The sequence below is a fragment of the Meleagris gallopavo genome, chromosome 6 (genome assembly GCF_000146605.3).
Source record: "Meleagris gallopavo isolate NT-WF06-2002-E0010 breed Aviagen turkey brand Nicholas breeding stock chromosome 6, Turkey_5.1, whole genome shotgun sequence".
NCBI classification, from domain to species: domain Eukaryota; kingdom Metazoa; phylum Chordata; class Aves; order Galliformes; family Phasianidae; genus Meleagris; species Meleagris gallopavo.
This window is the reverse complement of record NC_015016.2, coordinates 5,122,963-5,146,348: the sequence shown is the minus strand read 5'-3', so window position 1 is coordinate 5,146,348 and position 23,386 is coordinate 5,122,963. Positions and strand designations below refer to the sequence as shown.

The 23,386-nt window shown below is 40.8% G+C and overlaps 2 protein-coding genes across 5 annotated transcripts in view; both read right to left on the bottom strand.

The window, feature by feature from the left end:
* The window catches only part of LOC100543777 (sodium channel protein type 5 subunit alpha-like), a 589,192-nt gene that overhangs the window by 413,345 nt on the left and 152,461 nt on the right, over window positions 1-23,386 (bottom strand). The window lies entirely within an intron of this gene.
* DPP6 (dipeptidyl peptidase like 6) overlaps window positions 1-23,386 on the bottom strand; it is a 158,605-nt gene that overhangs the window by 128,443 nt on the left and 6,776 nt on the right. The window contains exons 3-4 of the mRNA XM_031554011.1: window positions 20,916-21,014; window positions 1,141-1,235 (exon numbers count right to left, since the gene is read on the bottom strand). Of these exons, the coding sequence (XP_031409871.1) occupies window positions 1,141-1,235; window positions 20,916-21,014 (194 nt within the window). The remainder of the gene's footprint in view (window positions 1-1,140; window positions 1,236-20,915; window positions 21,015-23,386) is intronic.

The following is a 23,386-nucleotide window of genomic DNA, read 5'->3' as shown; positions in this document are numbered from 1 at the left end:
AAAAAAGAAAAAAAAAAAGATTGCTTGCATGGTGTAACAAAAGTTAAATGGCAGCATGAGAAGTTTAAGGTTGAGTCCTGCAGTAATAATTCAGTGATGAATTCCGAGTCTCATTAAAATAAAATACTGTACTCTAGCCTATACTCTACTCTATATGAGTCACGTACTCAGGTTTACTGCAAAATAAGCGTCAACTTGGAATCCAGTTTTAAAATTTTCTTGATCATTTATTTCTATTTTTTGAGACCAAGTCAAGCCTGCAGTTTCCAAGACTGTTTTCTGGAGACCTTGGGTCATTAGGAGCCTTTTAGCTATTCTGCACTTCTGGACTTTTGCAATGATATTACACGAAAACCAAACCAAACCAAACCAAACAGTGAACAAACCTTCAATCTGACTAAAATTGGAAGGAAGTGATGCAATTTTACCAGAACAACATGATTTATATCTCACAGCTGGAACAAACACAAGAATGTTTAACCTCAGGAATTCATTTTTTCAAGGAAATTTTGCAAACACTCTGACATTTAACCTTCTAACACAAAGCTGACTTCATCTGCTACAAAAAAATGATGCTTCCTTATTATAAATAATGCATTGTTTTAGCTGTGAATTTATTTTATTCCCATTCATTTTCATAAGAGTCTACTAACTTCTTCCCCCGGTAATTTCTTGGGGTTTTTGCCATATGTAACCTATTACCACTCATCATCGCTACTCATTAACAACACTGAAATCACATTACAAACATTAGGCAAGAAAAATCAGTAAATCCACAGTTAAAAAATAAGCATTTACATGGAGTAATGTGGAGAATGCTACCAAAAGACAGTAAATAGAACCATTTTTTTTTCTATTAAGCATGCAAAGACCAGAATTATATACCTTCCAATTATATGTGATATGCAAGACTAACTTCAAATATCTATATGATACTTTCCGATAGTATAAAAGAAACTGAGCTTGCAGTATAATAATGAAAACTGGAGCTGAATTTCAAATTATCAGCTGCTGCTTAGCTCACAGCGTTACCAGCATATTGTTTCTCTTTGACAACACAGGGTTGAAATCCAAGTCATTCTGTTTTTGTGATCCAACTGCAAGAAAACTGAAATTATGCTCATTATAGAAAATACTTACAATTTTTTTGTTTTCTATTAATACTGTTGAATTGTTAGTTTCAACATTCCTCAGAATCACTGTGCCATTCTGGTTTCTATAGATGAATTCATTATCTGCAAGGAGAAAAAGAAAATATCATTAAGGAAGTCTGATATTGTCTGTTTATACGGAACCCAACAATGCACTTGATTCCAAAGGACTGCTGGGAGCCTTCCTGTAAAGAACACAGATTTTCTAATTCAGCCACTGCTTTAACATTAAGGTGGCTTCCAGGATAGCCATGAAACTGTTTGTCATACTGTCATATTATTATTGTAGAAAAACAAGGTCAGAAAATATTCCTTGCACTGAAAGGTTTCCAAGATCCTTAACATCCATTACGTCAGATGCCTGAAGGCTAAAGGCAACTTACTTTCTGACACAGCATATTTTTGAATCTAGTATTGTACAGATCTTCTGACTCTGCTGCTTGTCCTAATACCAGAAGGAGATTCATGGGAAGAAATGTTTATTTTCACATGCAACGTGACAAATCACCTTGCTCTCATTGCACTTTGGGACTACCCCAGCACCCAGGATGTCTGCACAAGGACAAGAATCCTGCAGCAGGAGTAGCTCAGGAAGTCTCCAGCTCTCAGAGCTCAAAACCTATTACAGAAAGGCTGGGATGGGCATATGAAAGAGACTCCAAATGAGGGTTGGGTGGCAGGTCGAAGGTTCAGGATGAAAAAACATTGCAACAATAGAGGGCAGTGATCTTGTCAGATGTCATAAACTGAAGTTCATGTCTGACAAGTGCTTGCATGCACTGCCCCACAGATAAAAGATAAAACCGAAGTCGCAAGCATGTTGTCATGAAAGGCTTCAGCAGTTCTTCCTGACACAGGAGTAGGGTTACTGCTTTTTTAGCAATCTAGCTAAACTAACAGAGAGAACTGATGGGTCCTACCCAACTTCTGCCCCTGACTTCAGTTAGGGAAACCATTCCTCACTGCCCACCCTCACTGTGACTGCCTCAGGGTGATGTCATGGTGCATCCCACAGGTCTTAGGGACAGGTGAATGATTAAACATAACACAAAGGTGGTCCAGGGATGAGTCAAAGGTGACATGTTCCTTCCTTACCCATATGTCAGACTTTTTATCAATTTCAAACTCGTGATGACCAGTCATTACCCATCTCTGTAAATAACTTTGCGTGTGCAGATGTAAAGTTTCTGCACAGTACTTATTCATAAGAAAATAGTCACCTCCTACACATCACTGGTTTATAACACAAAAAAAAAAAGGAAAAAATCTTTTTTGAGAATAAGGTGAAGCAGATTCTTTGGGGGCAAGCTGTTGCTGCAATACAGGTAACAACCTGTTAGAGTCTTTGAATGACTGTAGTAGACCTTCAGAGACATAGAAAAAGTTCTCAAAGTATTTCTTTCTTTTAATTATGGCATAAATTTTATCAACACCTTTAGTCCTGAATAAAAACAGTAGAGTTAGACTAAGACTTGCATTTGAGAGCAGAGTAATGAAGAGAGTTCCTGCTTGGATATGATGGCATTAAAATGTTGTCATTAGTTATGTGGTATTGTCCAAAGTTATGGCATTTTCATTAGCATTCCTGATTGTATTCAGGACTTTGAAATACTGCTTCATACGACTTAAAACTAAACTAAGAAAGATTTTTCAGTCTGTATATGTACTGACTGAAGAACTAGGACAGACATCCAAAAAGTCATAAGTATGGAGAATATAACTAGGGAATGCTAATTCCCTGCCTCTTCTAAAATAAATATTAGGAGGCATGAAATGATGCCACCTAATCTGTCACCTAGTGACAGATTCAACACAAATAAAAGGGATTATTTCTTCACACAGAAGGTAATCAAGCAGTGGACATTGTGGTCTCAGAGTAAAGCAGTTGTCAGGAATTAGAAAAATGGATGAAAAATCCAGAAAAGATTATAGGCCTTGAGGGGAGACACTTTTTGGAAAGTCTCTGAGTCACAGCATCATAGAATTGCTCAGGTTGGAAAAGACCTTAAAGACCATTGAGTCCAACCATGACCTAAACATACTACCCTAGCTCTAACAATCCTCTGCTAAATCATGTCCCTGAGCACCACATCCAAACGGTTTTTAAACACATCCAGGGATGGTGACTCAACCACCTCCCTGGGGAGCCAATTCCAGTGCTTAACAGCCCTTTCTGTAAAGAAGTGTTTCCTGATATCCAGCCTAAACTTACCCTGGCACAACTTGAGGCCATTTCCTCTCATCCTGTCATCTGTCACCAGTGAGAAGAGACCAACCCCGCTCTCGCTGTAAGCACCTTTCAGGTATTTGAAGAGAGCAATAAGGTCTCCCCTCAGCCTCCTTTTCCCCAGACTAAACAGCCCCAGTTCCTTCAGTCTCTCCTCATAGGGCACATTCTCCAAGCCCTTCACAAGCCTTGTTGCCTTTCTTTGGACCTGCTCCAGCATCTCAATGTCCTATCTGTACTGAGGTGCCCAAAACTGAACACCATACTTGAGGTGAAGCCTCACCAGAGCCGAGTACAGGGGCAGGATTACTTCCCTAGTCCTGCTCACCACAACATTCCTGATGCAAGCCAGGATGCCATTGGCCTTCTTGGCCACCTGGACACATGTTCAGCTGATTGCCTATCAGTACACCAAGGTCCCTTTCCGTCAGGCAGCCTTCCAGCCACTCCTCCCCAAGCCTGTAGGGTTGCCTGGGATTATTGTGAGCAAACTGCAGGACCTGACACTTGGCCCCACTGAAAGTCATACAGTCTGCCTTGGCCCATCGATCCAGTCTATCCAGATCCCTCTTTAGTGCCTTTCTCCCTTCAGGCAGATCAACACTCCCTCCCAACTTGGTGTTGTCTGCAAACTCACTCAGGGTGCACTCAATCCCCTCATCAAGATCATTAATAAAGATGCTAAATAGAAGCCATCCCAGTGCCAAGCCCTGGGGGACACCACTCATGACCGGCAGCCAACTGGATTTAACTCCATTGAATGAGAGATCTGTGGTGACCAGAAGCATATTCCAAATTATTGCCATGAGAAATATGCTCTTAAAAATCTTTCCTAAGCATCTGCTTGTGTCCCCAGCCAGACACCAGCACAGATGATGTCTGGGGTCTGATCCAGCACTGCTTATTTACAACTTCAACTTCCAGCTTCTGTGCCAGGTACTGAAGAAAAACTTTTGTGCCAACAATTTTTTGCAGTACTACAATAAAATGTATTAATGCACTCTACGTACATTTCCCATTTATATGTATTTTTAGGCCATTAAGGCTGAAGCATCATTTGTTAAGAGACGAAAACATATAGTCCAAATTTGTATTCTCAGGTATCCTTGAAAAATGGAATAACTAAGCTCATTATCAAGCATTCTGAGAAAGAATACCGTTTTAATAATCATCCAATGTCAGCAACAGCAGTTGTTTTCCAATTACATTCTAAATTCTAGGTAGGAAAAAAGCTCATTTTAAATACAGCCAGTAAAGCATCTGGATAATTGTAACGCTGTCAGAATACCTCTTAATTACAGGAAAACCTGGCCATGAATATTTGCCCTCAGCTCTAAGTTCAAGACATAAGAGAAGCATCTTATTAAGCCAATGAGTCAGTGGCCATTTAATACCTGGCAATTTTTTCTTGAGCATCACTTGATCTGATGGAAATTATATTACTGCTCCCATTTACGTCGCTACTACACTATTCCTCCCTAAGCTCCTGCTTGGAGATACTGCAAAAAGTAACACTTCCATGAAGTGTGCAACTTCAAGATCATTACATGGAAGTTACTATATAGTTGGAATTAGGAAGTGAAAGGCCTTTTTGTTATTTCTTAAAGTGTAATGAGCTTAAAATCAGGCATTAATCTGCTGCACATACTTCTGATACGAATAGGGAAGAACAAATGAAGCAGTGCAGATTTGTTAGGGCAGTAAATCTTGACGTTATATTCAATATGAGCCACCAACGCAGTGTCTGAATTAATGAACAGAAAAATCACTCTGCTTAAAAGAGGAACAAATTGCTCTGCATTATACTCCAAGCAAAATACTGTGAGGTTTAGCTGGTCTGTAAGTTGCAGTATCTTATCATCAATTAACAATATTCTTGGAATATTGTCTTGAAGTGCGTGATTTGTTCTACTGAAGAAGCATTCATTTATATGGGACATATCTCAATCAAAGACAAAAAGCAATGCAGTAATCTCTGTCAGTAATGAATTCTGTCCAGCAAGCTGATGAGTATTTGCAGCCTGATTTATAGCTGTCACCATAGCTGACAAAGGTCATCACTATATCTCATTTTTTATACCTGCCTTTCTTTGGGGCTGGTATTCAGTGTAAATGATGCTGAAAATTTTACCTTTCAGGCATAAAGCCATTTATTCCATTAGGTAATTGATTTCTTCAACAGCAGAGGTCATGCCACTGGCTCCCCCTCCTCTCTTAATTTCCAGGAACCTGTCTGCCTGATAGAATCCAGAATGTAGGCACAGACATGTAGTCACACTTGCAAAAGTGACCAATTACAGAAAGTAGTGATTACTTGAAAACAAACTAAATGCCAGGAGCTCCTTCCCCCCGCAATTGTTGAACTTGTGCTGCTTCCTCTCATTTCGGGTAAAACGAGATAAAAACACTGGCATTAATGGCCTCAAGTTGTGTCAGGGAAGGTTGAGGTTGGACATTAGAAAGAACTTGTTCATGGAGATGTAGCCATGCATTCAAACAGGCTGCCTAAGGGAGGGTGGAATCCCCATCTCTGGAAGTATTTGAATTGTGTGGACGTGACATTAAGGAATATTTAGAGATGGAACTGGACTTGATGATCTTGAAGGTGTTTTCTAACTTAGATGATTCCATGATTCTTTTGTTTTTTTTAAGGGAAGAACGTATTAGGTATTCAATTTTGAAGGCTGTTTTTGCTTTTCCAGTCATGAAAAGCTCTTCATCCCTTCCTGGGGTTTTCCCATCCAGAAAAGCAGAAGGACTTTGGGAGCCTGCACACTGGTGCTGCTACATTGCCAAGCCTGGAAGTGCCAGCTGCAATACAGGAGAAAGATCACAAGGCCCTCAACTTGTCAGTTCAACAAGCCAAGGTAGCCTAAACAGCCACCTATACACTGGAACATCATCAAGAGAGCAAGAAGGTATTTATCATTTCCCAAAACATAAAAAAAAGAGTATCAAAATTCATGGACAAAAATTCACTGACTAATAAACTGGCAGATATTGAAGGAAATGGGCAGGATAATTATTTATAATTTGTAACCCAGTGTTTTTGTTATCACAAAATCACAGAATATGTGAATGACAGAATCCATGGATGACTAAAACGGGTCAGGCTCAAGTCCAATGTAGCATCAGCTACTGCCATGGTTAGAAACCCAAAGCTGGACTGTAGGATTACTTGGCTGATCCAGGTCTCCCATTCACATGGTCCAAACTGGGCACCATACAGATTACTCATCACAGCAGACAGAAGGTCAGGGACAATTTTACCTCCAAAAGGATGACTTTGACTTCTGGCAGATGCAAGGAAATTGAAGGAATTACATCTAGCTACAGATCTGTATTGCTCAAGTATATATGGCTATGGCTGTACAGCTTCTGCATTGAGACTCCGTAAGCACACACAGTCAGAGGAGAGAAACTGGTTTGTAAGGTAAAAGAATGGCAGACATGATTTTGAGGATAATTTTCATTATTTGTCAGAGAGCATGAAAAGCAGAAAGGATTCACTGAGAAAAGGTAGGGGGGGATAAGTATTTAATTCCAGTTCTGATAAAATACTCCTAACGAAACTGCAATTTTTTATCAGTTTACTGGAGAAGGAAAAACAGGGGGAAAAAAAGATAAAATCACATGCAGCAACTTAGAAGAATCAGTTGGTGAAAGGCAGAAGGTAATATCAGGGTTGTTAGGAGAGCTCTAGTCATTCAGAGCCACAGATTCAGAGGAAAAGGCAACTTCTCAATTGTTCTCAAGTGCTGTAGGTTTGGACATGAAAGATAACCAAGCGTGTCTCAGTCTGATGAAAGTCAGCATCAGGGGAATTATTGTTCTCAGCCTCTAAGATGAAGGGAGACTGGTGAATAAGGGAAACCTAAATCTTACAATTATTCTGAGCCATTTCAGATAGATTAGCCTCTAGATAGCAGTGTGACCAGTAGGGCTGGCAAACAAATTACATCGGGTCCAGAGGGCAGAGGGCAGGGATGACACAGCACTGCATTGGCCATCTGCATGGCTGTCATCATGATGGGGCTGCCCAGAGTGGACCAGGAGCTTTCAGTCATTTCTCACCTCTGCTGCTGTAGCAAGAGACTTTGCAATCCTTTTTAGTGGGGCTGGAAAACCTGAAAGAATCCTCAGAACTCTGCAAGTGGAAACACTGCATCCTATTCCACCTGGTGAGGCCAGCTGCTGCAGTTGGAAATGAGAGAAGAGCCCACTGTTTTCACCCTGTCTCTTCTCCAAAAAAAGGCTATTGTGGGGTTTTTAATGACCCAGAGCAGACAGGGCTTTTCCATGCAGGGACATTGCTCAGCAGTGGCTGTTTGCTCCCCGGTAGGGATTGATTGGGCACAACTGCCCAGCAGTGAGCAGATAGCATGAGGTAACAAGAAGGAAGCACACAATAGAGTTGGATAGTTTTACAGACTGAGCTGGTGTTTTCAAACTGACACAAGTGTGTGCTACAATCATATTCATTCATAAAAACATGTGAGGATGAGGAAGTGGAATTTAAGTTATTAAAATAAATAAACATATAATAGCTAGGAGGGAAGGGAAGGGAGAGGGGAGAGGAAGGGGAAGGGGATGAGAGAGGAAGGGAATGGGAAGGGGAGGTGAAGAGGAAGGGGAAGAAAAAAGGGAAGAAAAGAGAAAAAAAAAGGAGGAGAGAAGAAAAGGGAAAGGAGAAAAGGGGAAAAGGGAAAAGAAAAGGAAATCCCTCAGCCCTCACCCCAGCACACACACACTGGGGCCAAAGAAAAGTTCAGGATGGAGAAAGAAATCCAGACTACCCACAGCAGGCCTGCAGCACGCAGGAAGAAAATACCAGCTTGTAACGATGCCTGACATTTGCAGGACTGAGGGTGGCTGCTAGTTTATGTTGAAATTCAGAAGGTTACCATGGGAACAGCATCACAACAAAAGCAGCACCAAGAAGCAGGCAGGGCAGTGGTGGGTGCTTGCTGCTGGGACTGCCACATTCCCACCCACAAATTCACCCACAAGGGGATGAAGCAGCCCATAAGTGCCAGGCAAAGCAAAAGGTTTATACCATCCAAACACTCCATGTGAGTATCAGGCATGAAAGGTAAAATGTGGATGCTTAGGATTTCCTGGAAAAAAAGTGTTTTCTGTGTGACAAGTGAGAGCAAATAGGGCAAGTGGAGGTTGAACAGGTTGCTTAGCATTGCACCAAGGCCCTACAAGCCTTTAATCCTGCCAGATGCAGCCGACTACGTTCAGAGATTGATGTTCAGAGTGCCAGTGTGGTACGTTCCTTTCAAATAAAGGCAGCAAATGCTAGGGCCATGCATGCTTCTTAACTGCTATAAAATCAAATTGCAGAGACTATAATGCAAAATAAAGGCAGTCAACCCCCCAGCAGAAGCCTACTTGGGTGTCCAGATAAACACAGTCCTAAATTCAGGTAGAAAAGAAGAGTGCTATGATGACTCATTTAATACTATGACCTGTTGCTCTTCCAAGACACACTGTAGTGCCTCTATTTGTTATTTATCATCTGTACTCATAACTGGATCAAAATCCACTTCCCCAAGCACAAAGCAAACCCATTTCTGTGTTGAGCTGTTTACCAAAAACGCAGAAGCACTTCCCATCCCCAGATGTTACAATAAACTGACTTTGGGAGAGCAGAGAGAGAGAGAAAGTGAGAGTGTAGCTTATCTGGTGATTATTAGGAATACTAGGAAGAATTTCTTCTCAGAAGGAGTGGTGATGCAGTGGCACAGGCTGCCCAGGGAGGTGGTGGAATCACCATCCCTGGAGGTGTGGCACAGAGGTACACGGTTAGTGCCATGGGATGAGTTGATGGTTGGACTAGATGATCTTCTTGGTCTTTTTCTAACTGAAAGATCCTACGATTCCGTGGTTCTACAAATGGCAATGAAACCCTATCTCCATACCCTGGTGATGAGGATGGCCCTTTATACACCTTGGCACTTGCATCAGAACACAGCCCTCCATAACCAGCCTGCTTTATGTCTTCCATCCACCTGCCCTCCACCAGCAGCCTTGCTGAACCTCAGTGAAGAAATAAGTTACAATCTGTTGTATATTGTGATGCTGATGCAAGGGTGCAACAGGGGATGGAGAACAGCTTGCCTCTAACAACATCACTACAGCCTTTAATTCCAGGAGACAACAGAAATCCCATTTTTATCTTCCTGGCATGATGGATCATTATTCTTTTATTGTTTCCAACATTTTAATTTTTTTTAAAGTGAGAAGTAGAAATAGAAACTTGAAATAGGTGATTTACCATAATTAAGCTAAATGCTGTGTAACACACTGCACTGGTACATTAAGTAAGTACAACATGAAAGAATGTGTTTTATTATGCAAGAAATGGTTTTAATTGCTTATCACTTCAATACAGCTGTAGTTGGTGCAGCAATATAGTGCTTTGGCAGTAGTAGCCAGTAAAATAAAACACAATTTATAGCTCAGACAAATTCCCAAATCAAGGTGCATCTCTAGCAGGCTTGTAAATCATTTGTCAAAAGCTCAAAGAAGGCTGAGCCTTGGGAAAACTTAAGACTACAAAAATCCGTAACACCAACCTGTTTCTCTCTCTCTTTTTTTTTTTTTTTCCAGTCTAATCCCAAATATTTCATGATCTCAACTCAAAGAAAGCTTATTCATTTTCATTGAGAAAATGCTGAGGAACCAAACCATAGGCCCAGTCTGTGCATATCTTTGAAATTCCAGTCCCAAATGTCAAACCAGCTACAATTCTGCAGCTCCTCTCATTTGTGAGACTGAACTTCACTTCAAAGGGCCCCAATCTGGGAACTCTGTAGGCACAGATCACGGCTCAGCAGCATAGACATGAAAAGCTGAAGTGCATATGAGAAACAGAATGCATTTCAACTTCAAAAAGCTTCTCTTCCCAGCTTCCATAATGTATGCATGGAAAAAGGAGAGAGAGACTGCCATTAAGAAAAAAAATGAATGAGAAATCCTCCAGAGTAAATGCATTTTGACTCCAGCCATGGCAAATTATGCCCCTCCCCTCTCCCTAATCCCCCCCCCCCCCCCCCAAAAAAAAAAGAAAGGCTGTAAAATCCCACCAAAGATAGCAAAAAATGTGCAGCTTGTTGCTGTCTGCCCTCAGTGCAGGGACCTTGCAGCACCCTGAGCTGGCTTTGTCCTACTGCAAGACAGAAAAGTCTTCAGGAACTCTGTGCCATCTTCTGTGTCAGTTCAGTTGTGCTCGTACTGTGTGTTCTTCAAACAGTAAGTTACAGCAAGAAAAATGAGAATGATCCCAGGTTCCCATGTCCTGACAGCTGGAGATGCCAGATTACACTCATTCCTTCAATTTCCTGCCAGAAACTTCCCACTTTCAAAGAATCATAGAATCATTAAGGTTCAACCATCAACCCGTCACCACAACCATGTTCACTAAACCAGGTCTCAGAGCCACAAACCAGCACAGATCAAAGGCAATTTAACTCCAAACAACTAATTCCAAGGAAATAGTACCAGAACACCTTTATTCACACACTATATAGGTTTCATAATCTCACTATGCATCAAAACAGCAAAACAAAGTGCAGGTAATGGGCAGCACACAACAGAACATCCCAGCTTGTGTAGAGGCCAAAATAAGTGATACACAAGGCACTGAATTTATCTGCAGTATAAGACCTCAAGAGCAACTGCTACTGTAGCTGCCAGCTGATGTGACAGTTGTCATCATCTCATTGCTGACACCTTTGTTCCAAGCACCCTTTAGAGCTGCAGCATCGCTGCAGGTGATCCCTCACTTCTTGGCCAACAGCAACAACTCTTATCTGCCTCATTTAGGTTGCCTTCACAGATGGGAGCATATAACCCTGTGTGTTACAAGTGAATGGAATAAGCCATCTGACATTAAGAAAAAAAAAAAGGAATCCATGAATAAATTTTCATTAGAATGTGAACTCACAGCTTGCTTTCTTAATTCCTCCATACATTTCCTTGGATTCTTCTCTCTCCCCTGGCCCAATTACACTTCTTAGCGGCCAGAACAGAAAGAACACACAGAGTAACTGGTTTTTTTTCTTCCTGTTACTATTATTGTGCTCAGTGTTCTGACATTTCAATACCAGCTGAATGAGATCTTTGTGTATTAACAAGCATATTCACTACGCATACAGATCCCATTTACACCTCCTTATTTTGGATGCTGAAGTCCAAGACCAGAAGGAGCACGGCAGAGCTATAGCCATCGCTCTGACTCTAGACCTCTGAAAGTCAAAGAAAGACACTAAAACCAATGCCCTGCCCATTTTGGTTACTGTGTGCTGGTCACAAGAGGGCACTGCATTACAGAGCAGATGGAAATGATTTCCATAGATGCAAAGGGCTTTTAATGAATGTTTGGGTATGATGTTGGCTGCAGATCTCTAGCAAGGAGCAGCACCTGAAGCAGAACAGACACTCAAGTCAAAGGGACAGCTACTGAGAAGAGCAGGTTGTAACTAAACTGCTTTCAAATGAATTCCCAATGAGGAAATTAAATTAGTATCAGCCATGTATAATGGCTTTCCCTGGATATCTCAAACCTGTTTGTCCACAGTGACTGGCCCAGCTCCCACAGGTAGCCCAACATGAATCACAGAAGTGACGCATCAGATGTCTTGTTCCACATTCTTCTTGTTCTTATTCCTGTTCTCACCAAGGAACAAGGTTGCACAGCGCTCCTACCCTCAACTCCATCAGTCCTGAATCAGCAGTGTTTTGCAGCTAGGAGGGCAAACAATACAGACACTGAAGCAGAAAAGATGAACACCTAAACATTTAAATGCAGTGGATTAAATATGATTACATCAAAAGAAGAACTGGTCCTTTCCCGAATCCTAGACAATATTTTGTCTAAAAGGGTCTTCTCAGTGGGCTCTCAACGTGTTAATAACTTCCAGCAGATGGCTTTAAAACCAAACAACATCTTTTGATCTTATTCAATGAAAAAACTGTCACCTCTTCATGTTTTTCCCTTATTTTCTCAATTCTTACATCATTTCTACGCCACTCAGGGCAATCCTGCCTTTAACATGCATTTAAATGCTTCTCTTGTAGTCTTTACGCTTCTTTGGACAGTGCCTATTCCCACAACAATCTATCCTTTTTGGATAGAGCAATCAAAACACAGTGTTTTGATTAAGATGATAGTGCCTCAAACTGGTAAAAAGAGGCTATATTCAGTATTGTTCTCTCCTGAGTGTCAACTAATATTGTTTTCCTCAAAAAAAAAACCGATTGCAACAGAAAATTCATTATAAATCCTCTCCTGTTCTTCATACCCAGATCCATTTTGGATGGCAATTCTGTGTCTATTAAAAAAACAACAACAGAATCATAGAGTCACCAGGGTTGGTAAAGATCTCCAAGATCATTTAGTGCAACCATTCACCTACCACCAATAATTTCCAAAAATTAAAGCAATTTTTAAGAAAAAGTTAAGAATACTACAATTATTGGTATATAATTCTTCTTGCAAAAATATCTCCCTTTATAAGACATTAAAAAAAGGGAAACAAATAAAGACTAAAGATGTGACTGTTATTCCCTGCTCCTGAACCCTAGAAATATGGTTATCCCAACCAACATTAAGGCAAATACCTATAATATGTATGAGGGCTGTAAATAATAAGCTATGCTGATTCTTAATTTAATAGAATAGGACTGATAGTAAGCATTTACTAGGGTAAATAAATTTAACTACACGAAATCTGTCTGGACACGTTTTGCAGGCTGAATTGGTGGATATTATACATTTGTCCAAGCCTTGCTGACTTGAACAAACCCACATTTCTTCTCATCTCAGAAGAAAATACTATGGTATATAGCAAGTGTACAACAAGGCTTATTGCCACTGACAGAAACAGAATTTGGGGTTGGGCAAAACTTTGGTCTCTTCCGTTCTCAATTGAATTTTCACTGATGTGAGATTTGTATATCTAAATTTTAAAGCATAATTCTATTCCCTTGATCAACAATAATTATTTCACTCTATATTTCTTTTAATGAATTATATATATAAGCCTGGTGCTATTTTTTCTAAGAATAAAAAAATACTGCTTCTTATATAGTCAACAGCTTAATGCAGTCAGGAGATCCAAATTCACTAGAGGTTTTCTTTCTTAGATAAGTACATCTTTGCATGTTGAAATTTCAATTACAAATATCTGATATAAATTTAATCACCAAAAATACTCATTTCCCATCTCTAATTTGTGAAATTACTGTTTCGGGGTATATATTTATTTCATGTTCATTAAATGGGGCAAGTAGAAGAAGACATAATACCCTAATTATCCTTTATAAGTATTCCGTGTTCAACAAGTATCTAAGAGCAGTGGAGTGCTCATGGAAAGATCTCGAGTCAGTGCTTTACATGAAGTCAATACCTGCAACAAGGAATCAGACACAAAGGGCAATGCAAAAAATGAAAAACTGCCTTGAGAATGAGAAAAAAGGAGCCTTTTTTGTCTCCTACAGAATACAGGGCTCAAAAGATGGGTAGATTCCAGATCTCTGGAAATCACTGCTGAAGATGCAAGCTGTTTGTTGTTATCAGGATCAACTGTTTAACAAGAGGCTCGAACACACTGAAGGGCTCTCCTTTCTTATCAGCCCTCTCTCTTGTGCTTATCCTGCAATGATGCAAGTCATTTCTTTCCTTTTTTTTTTTCTAGATGCTCATCTCCTCGATGTTCCTATCCCAAAACATTTGCATTCTTACATTAGCATGATTACTAGGAAAACCCTCAGTAAATGCTAGAGACATCTAAAGGAACAAAGGGGGAAAAAAAAGAAAAAAAAGGAACAAAGCACCTTTATTTTACCTTTATTTTGCTACTAAACCAACCACTTTCCTTTCACAGGTTTGTCAAAGGAAATTGCCATCACAGCAGTTTCCTTCGTCAGGGGCTGGGGACAGCTGGGAGTTTGGTGCCTGCTTTACAGGTATAAGCCATGGAAGCACATTTATCAGTGTCACACTGGACCTGCAGCTCTACACCTGGAATTTTAACTAACACAAACCAGAAAAACACCTAATCCAGTTAAATCCCTGCCAAAACCACGTGCGTGCCCTTTGGCAGTGAGTTCTGATTTCAAACCATTCTGAATAAGATGAAAAACCAGATCCTTTTTTAATTTGTCTCTCCTATTTGCTATAGCACACAGGCCGAGCTGGCATTTCTTTTCTTTCAGCTACAGAAACACTGCTGATGTGAGCTGCATCTTCTGAAGTCCCCCAGCAGCTCCCCATGGAAGAATGATGGAAGAATGATGCTTCTTCCCTATCTCCCTATCTGCTGTTTTTTTTGTTGTTGTTGTTTTGTTTTTTGTTTTTTTAAATCAAAATCCTCCCCCCCGTGAACTGGGTCCAGCTGCAGGAAGCACTGAAGTTTGCATATTTCTATCAGCCACCAGCCGTGCAAAGCCCTGGTGCAGCATAAATCATGACAACGGGGGTGGCTTCTTCCCAATCTCCGTGGATTGCTACCTCAAATCTGCAAACAAATTTAACACACGCCAGAGCCCAAACGCTCCTGGTTCTCACACCTGTTGCAGCATCAAATTATTCCCCACAGCTGCTCCTTGCTGGCAGACACCATCGTGGCAGGAGGCACCGCCTCGCTGCTGAGGTATTTTCAGATAGAAGCACTAATTTGAGTGGAGCCAGGCGTGAAAGGAAAACTGGAAATCTCTTTTTGCAAACGGATATAAAAAGTCTAGGAAGTGCTTGCTGATCCAACATGTGAAAGTGTGACTGTTATATTGCTTGTGGGGAAGTCTATTTTTCCTACTCTTTGAAAAATTACATCAATGAAAACAGAATTAGGCAGTCATGTAGAGTGGGCGTTAGCAGAGCTCTGACAAGAAGGGAAAGTGAAGTCAAGAACATCTCCTGCATCCATCTTTTCCTCTTTAGCAGTTTCCTATAAAGTCACCCAAGCAAATGAATGCCTTTTCCAGCTATTTGTCTTAGGCTACTAAGGCATTCTCACACAGGATAGGGCTCCTTTCATCATTTCCACAACCCCAGCCTCTGCTCCTCCTTGCACACCCCTATAATCGTCCCTGTATACATGGGGTTCTCCCTCATCCTCACTGCAGCCAAACCTTCTCCATCACTTGCTCCCTTACATCTCACTCCTCAATGGTGACCTTCACACCACCAGTCGTGTCCATTTGTTGGCCTCTTCACTCAAGCTGGTGTGATGCACAGCCGTAACAAACGCAAAGCTATTATGCTGAACATCTGAGATCGCCTTTCTTTTTTTCTTTTTAAAATATTTTTTACGTATTTTTTACAGGCTGCCCAGAGAAACTGTGGGATCCCCACCCCTGGAGGTGCTCAAGGCCAGGTTGGATGGGGCCCTGAGCAGACTGATCTGGTGGGTGGCAACCAGCCCACAGCAGGGGGTTGGAACTGGATGGTCTTGAAAGCCCCTTCCTACCCAAACCATTCTGTGATTCCATGATTTGATGAGTTTTGCATATGGGTGTTTAGGTTTTCATTAGGTAAAGCCATGTTTTGGTATTTCAAGAGGACTTTTGGCTCAGAGGCGCTGATGCTGAAAACTAGTGACATCCAGGGGAATGGTTGAGGAAACTGGTTACCTATGGAGACTCCTAAATAAATATGTCTAGCTACCTGAAAATCTTGACCTCCTCAAGACATCAAACTACTCAAAAACAAGCAAAAATCAAATTGACCATTACTGTGTCACTTCTGCTTTTATAGTGTGTGATATTTTTCACAATCAGGACTTTCCCCAATATATTTCTCCCTCCAAATCCACTGCTCAGGGATGATTTTCTCAACCTGCCAGCCACACATGCCCCACAGTACCCTAGTGCTTCAGTGAAGCTGGGCACAGCCACCCTTCTAAAGGCAGTACAGAGCTGCTTCCCAGCTTGTTCCTGCAGACTGTATTAATTTTTAAGAGGGCTAAATTGATTTCGCATTTCATTCTCTCTAGCAGCAATGAACAAAATAGCTACATGGCAGAAATGCTCTCCTTCATGGTCTATAATACTATGTTAAAAAGCCATTAATTCCAGGGTTTCTTGTCTTTAGTGAATAGGTTACTGTCACTGCTAAACTTAGGGAAGTGCCTAGCAGCAGCAAGGCAGGGAGCAAGGCAAACTCCCTCAGTGCTCTCAGAGTAGAGTATCTATTGAAAAACTTGAAGACGACGATCCAGAATGGGCTGTAAAATCAAAACTATGGTTCAAGACATTTAACCTGTTCCGCTCTTCTTGTCCACTGGAGTAGTCTTGACAGAGCATGAACCTTAATCTCTTCTGCTTTAGCAACATAGGATGTCACTTTGTGAGGATATTCAGATTACAGATAGCACATGGAAACTTCCACTGGCACCAAAACAACCTCAAAGGTCACTGTGTGCCTACTTAACTGTTTCATACATAAACAGATCAAAGAAAAAGTGTTTCTGAAAGTTATTCCTGACTAAGCCTCCATATATAAGGGTGCGCTAACAGAAAAGCCTCCTTCAGTCTTTCCCCCAGGTTTTCCTCTGGTCTACATGGCATTTTCCTTCAGTGTTATGTCTCTGCACCAGCACAAGGTCATCTGTATGGTTTCTCTCTGTTGTGAGGTTCAAAGATCACTGAAACCTTCAATGCCACAAACCACTGTGCTGTGCTCCAGGTAGCTTCTTGTATATCTCAGAAAATATTTCAAGAATGACCAAAAAGCCAGAACATCCATACAAATATCACAAAAACAAATTGCCATGAGGTAGGAAATAGGATGTTCAGCACACCAGAATTGGGAGTGTGATAAGTTTTCTTTGAGTCGTTAAGTTCAGTAAACCCATTCTCTCAAACCATTTCAACACACCATTAAAAATAATTGAAAGTAACTATTTAGTATCTCCGCTGAGCAAAATGGGCAATGAAGCAAGTATTCCAAAAGAGTAACCTGGCTTTCTTTATGCTTCTTCCAAATTTACACTAACCAGTGAGCAGTTCACATTGATTTAACACAAGATAAGAGCCAGGGCGAGTGTGTGCCCCCAACTTGCAGCACCTGTGTTCAAGAGCACCTACAAACACCACACAAGGCTGGAAATTGTTCACCTGGTGACCAAAGGGAAGATGAGTTTTCCTTCCACTACAGTCCAACCTTGCTAAGGAAAAGGCTCTGAGTTTGGTCACTCAGAAGTGGTCAAGATCATGGAGGAGCAGCCTGGAGAAGCCTACGTTCCAGCTAACCATGCCACAGCTCTAACAATGCTATTCTAGTCTTCAGGGCTTTCAAAGCAGCATCTCAATACAACCCTTTTTCACAATGAAAAATATTTGCACTTACAAAGTTCTTAATATCTATGCAAAGCAAACTATAAATAATTCATTTACTCCACATGCATCTGCACCATTTGAAATGCATCAGTGCTTTTATCAATACACTGGGATGAATTTACACTGCACGGAATAGACTTGGGGGCATTTGGGCTCTCCGTGAACTGTTGATTTGAGCATTATCATTAAAGGTAAACTGAAATAAATTACCTCAGTTACTGCAAGACATTTTTTTCAGCTTGGTAAATAAAGCTTATTAGTTCTAGGTCATTAAATTAAATATTAGACTTAAAAAGAGCTTTGAGAGCCTATAATGCTATTAGGAAAACATGCAGTAAAACATATGTGCCTCAGTATCAAAGATAAAAGAATTGCTGTATTATATTTGGTTCTTAGTTATTAGTGCATTTTTCAGGAGGACTGATGCAAAGGCCCCGTTGCCATTCTCAAACACGAGCCAGGCACACAGCCATTTTGGCTCCAGCTGAGGGGCAGGTTTCCAAACAACTAAATCATTTCCAGAAATACCATTTAGAGCCTCTTGCTAAGCAATCTACTGTTCTCCTTCAGATTAGAATAAATGATGTTTTCCCAGTTTTGCAGCTGCAGCAATTGGGCAGGGAGCAAAGACAGCAAGGTTTGCTCTTCAGATGCCTCAGGGCATCCTTGGGCATCCCATGCCCCTTGCTGACCAATATATTGTGCTTTTCATTTCATGCTTTATTCTGTTGTTTGGCTATAACCTCTCTGCAAGGATTATGTCACCATGCTGAGCCAGTGTCTGGCACAAAAAAGATGCACTCCCGGTTGGATCCTCCAGCCTCCAAAGCACAGCCCCAAATTCTGACAGCAGTCACCACAACATACTCTCTGTCTTGTAGGATACCAACAGCAAGGCTGGAAATACAAGTAATGATAGCAGGCTGCATCCAATCAATTGGGTGTAGCCAGTGAATTCCAAGCTCCCATGACACTGGGGTTGGAACCTGATGATCTTTAAGGTCCCTTCAAATCTAAGCCATTCTAAGATACAGTGATTCTATTAATTGTAATAACTAATGTTGCAATAAAAGTATAGTTATGTCAGCTTTGAGACCAGTTCTCTCTCTTTCTTTTTTTTTTTTTTAAGCTCATTTGAAATTGGTGGAATGACAGTGCTATTGATCTGACACATTATTTCTGCTTGCCCACCAGGAATCAAAAAATGCTTAAACATCAGCACATCCCATCAATTTCAGTAAGTTTTCAGAATAATTTAATGTGTCATCCTGTAAATAAATACTTTTCTGGGAAACATAGATTTGAGGAGCTGAGAGAACTGAATTTTGCAGATCTCTGAGTGATGGTGGTACTGCCCAACATTAAATCATAGGAGGAGAAGGAAAACAAGGATAGAACGCAGGTATCTATTTTTTTGTTCAGATCCTCCAGAAAACATTGCTAGAATCACTCATTTTGTGGCACTTAAATAGGCAATTTTTCTGCCATTACAGTGCTCTTGCTGTATGGAGTTTTACAAGTTTGCTATAGGCATTTTCAGTCATTCTTTCATTTGCACTTAAACTGAGAATATGAGACCAATGGGAAAGTGTGCTTAGGAATCAGGCTATTGCACTTTCATCTGGCTTATCAGAAACCTTGATCCAGATTTCACCACTTAGCCAGCTAGATAGAACTGTGAAAAGCAACTATAACGCAGGCAAGAAATCAATGTTGCAAAATGGCTATGGGCCCTTGGATGAATGACTGCAGGTTGCAGTCTTGTCTTCAAACACCAAAGTACTTTTGGACACATAATATTTATGGATTTACAAATAAGTTTTCTAGTTATATTAAAATCAGTAGCAATTAGTAGCAAAGCAACACCACAAGCCCTTCAGAAATATCTATGCAGTTTTGCTCAATACAACTTTATATTCTTTTATACAGAAACAATATTTTAGTAACATCAGGGCAGGCAAAACTCACTGGAGTGCATGAGAGAAGGGAAATGGAGTTAAATACATGCTAGGACTGGACTCTTAATGAAAGTGCATATGACATCAATATGTGAAAGTAACTTGAAAAACAACTCTTATCAACAAAACAACGCATGCATCAGAGAGGAGAGGTTATACACAGCTCCATGGCAGTGTTCCATTCTCTCTGTTCCTGTAAAAGTTTCATTCATTATAATTCCCTTATAGTCTATCAAATAACTAAAAGAAATAGCAGCAAACATCTCAATAAAAGCACCTCTTCCTTTATTAGGACCATTAGGATGAGAGTGACTGGGGAACATGCTCATTCGACACAACACTTTAGCACTCTCTTTTCGTTATAGGTATTGTAAGTGCTCCCAATGGGCGTAATAGACAAGCAAAGCCAAACACAAGGAAGGAATTGATCCTGTTCCCTTATTAAATTCAAAGGAAAGACTAATAACTTCAGAGATAAAAGGAGCTGGACTGGAACCTACATGAATGGCACACCATGGATCATCTTCTTCTAGCCAAAGTTTCTTCAGTCTGCAGCAATTTCCAGTAGGAGCTGGATTCTTCGTCCCCTAAAGAGTTCAATTCCAGCAAGCACTACGTGTATTAATTCCAGCATTATTTGGTTTTCCTCTGACTAGAAAACACACAGCAGCATAAGACAAAAAGAGCACATGGTGTGTGTGCAAGCACCAGCCCAGCTGCTGCTGGGCCACTGTTTTCCAGTTGCTTAGCAACTCTTCACCTCCCTGCTGGAAAAGAAATGTTTTGATGAGGGAATAGAAAGAAAATGATTTGTTTACGGTGAAATAATGATTTCAACCACTTCTTCTAAGCATCACCTATTGAATCCTGGGAGCTCTTAGGGACAAAGGCTGCAGCTGTCAATGCCTAGCTAAGAGTCCATTGGAGATCCTCAAATGAAAAATGGGAACAACAGGGCAGTAGTTTTTGCATATGCATATCTATAAATCGGGAGGAAAACTGGAACAGGAATTTTGAGGACTGCATTTTTGGGCAACCTATTTTAGCTACCTCCCTTGAACAGGAGGTTAGACAGATGACTGAGGCCCCTTCCAACATCAACCACTATGTGATTCTATGATACATATGTGATTCTGTAATTTCAGGAGCAAAGAAGAGAATAGGGTAAACAAAAGAGGAAATACAAAGAGATCACGGAACAAACTAGCGAATTATTTGTATCTCACTCACCAGTTATCCATTTAGCCTCTGGGTCATGAATTTTGAAATCAGCACTGAAGAGATCTTCCACTGTTATTTTCTTCTTCTGAGATAAGCTATTATCTTCAACTGTAACACATTCAAAAACAGTTATTACTTCTACTTTGAAATGTATCTGAAAGTATATTGAGTGAGTAATGCCCTATGATATTGCATTCAGAAATGGTCCACATTAAGCTTTCTATCACTCACAAACCCCTTCGCATTTTTAATATAGCAAAGAACCATTTAATAGTTCACAAACAAATCTCTTAGTTATTTATGTCTGGAGTATCTCTGAGCTATCAGAGACTACTACAAATTAATTCTGAATGATGCTTTGTTCTGCCAAAAGGTGTGTCAGTATAGGTCACTTTCACCAAATTAAAAGAGATACTTCAGTGTTCTTTTTTATTATTATTATTATTTTTAAAGTCTGATTGAGGTTTCAATCACACTGCTTAATTTGGCTTCCAGTGTACAAAGACGTATTAATACAAGTTCTTCTGCATAATTTTATGAAAATTATAGGTCAGAGGAATTCCAGGAAACTGTTGCAGTTAGTTTCCACCATGGCATAAGGTTCTATCATAGGGCACCCATGAATATTATGCAGACTGAAGCAGGATGTCAGGGTACAGTTGGTTCAGGTGCTGCTTTCCAAATGCCACCCGAGGGAACAGGGACACACTGTTCTCTGTCATGGAAGCATAAGAAAAGGCATAAATGAACCTCTGTGCTGGAGCTCTGGGAAAGGACAGGGTGGTAAGCTCTTACCATTCCTTCTTTCTCTATAGCATCAGACTGTATTACCTGCAGAAGGTCTTATAGACTCTAGAGAAATCAACTCTTCACATGGGCAGTGATAGGACAAGAGGGAACAGCGGAGGAGGTTTAGATTAGAAGAAATTTATATCAGATAAGGGTAATTTTTTCACTGACAGGGCAGTAAGGCGCTGGCACAAGCTGCCCAAAGAGTTTGTGAATGCCCCATCCATAGAGGTGCTCAAGACCAGGTTGGATGGGGCAGCCTTGTTTGGTGCCTGATCTAGAGGTTGGCAACTTTGCCTGTGGCAGGGGGCTGGAAGTGGATGATCTTTGAGATCCCTTTGAACCCAAGACATTCTATAATTCTACAGGTACTATGGGTAATGTTAACCTCAGTCATAGAGCTGGAGAAAAATAAATAAATAAATGTTTGATTAACCAGTGATCTTTTGGTGAAAAATTCAGATTTACCAACCTTCTGTCTAACACAGGGGCAAGTTGGAATGTTAATTAAGGACGTTTCTCTGGCCCCAGCAGAAAGACAGCAGAAAAAATACACTTTCAGGGTCTAAAGTCGTCCACCCCGTCCTGACTATCACACCTGAGGATACCTTAGAGCATCTCAGCAAGTTGGTGGATACCACACTGCTGCAGAGTTATTGGAACTTCCTCAAGTCATGGAAGCAGAGAATCAAGCATGTTGCCACCACCTTTTTTGTCCTGATATCTCTTCAGCCTCAGACCCATATGGTAGGTGCCAACCACAGCCTGCACAGCAATGGTGCACACAACACAAAGACATGTGATTTGAGTGTCAGGTTAGCAAGCCAGCAACCAAACAGCACACATGCATGCTGAGAGAATTTGGTGAAAACAATGAATTTTTTTTTACTTCTGATTCAGTTTCAAAAGTGTGATGGGAACCGTGCACTGGTCAGATTTTTTGGATTCATCTATTAACATATCCTTTAAAGTTAGTGCACCCAAAAGGACATGGGCTGAACTGATGAAATCTCATTCACCAGGACACAAATGTAACAAGGATCCAAAACTCCAAAAAGCTCAGAACAAAACAGAAAAGGTCAGACCTCCTTGCCCGGTTTCCCTCTGTGATACCAATGCTGTTTGTTTTTCAAGCTTTCTCTCAGTTTCAGCAATGTTCTGAGGCTGTCTGATGGATCAGGCAATCTCAGTCACCTTTCCTTCCATCAGCCCTGGGGCTCAGCTATAGGTCACTGTCCTGCGCTACTCTGCACTGCAAGCTGACAGGTTTTTTTTTGCAAATGTCCATCTCTTGGCAGCCCTGATCCAGCACTTCAGAAACTCCCACCCCACCTTGCTTTCCTGCTCAGTGCTTGGGCAGACCTGAGCACTGTTCCACCCCAACAGAGCTCCCTATACCCAAAACACAGTGAGTAAGCTTTAAAATCCACGTTTTTGTTGGAAATTAATGATTCTGTGTAACCACTTACGAATTAAAAAAAATAAATGATACTTATTCACATCTGGTCATTGGGTATTTACCTGCTCTTGCTAAGCAGCAAAAGCCATACAAAATTCAGTCCTTCTTAGCCTCACTCTTCATAGAATGGAATCACAGAATGGCCTTGGTTGAAAAGGACCTCAAAGATCATCTAGTTTCAATCCCCCTGCCATGGGCAGGGCTGCCAACCACTAGACCAGACTGCCCAGAG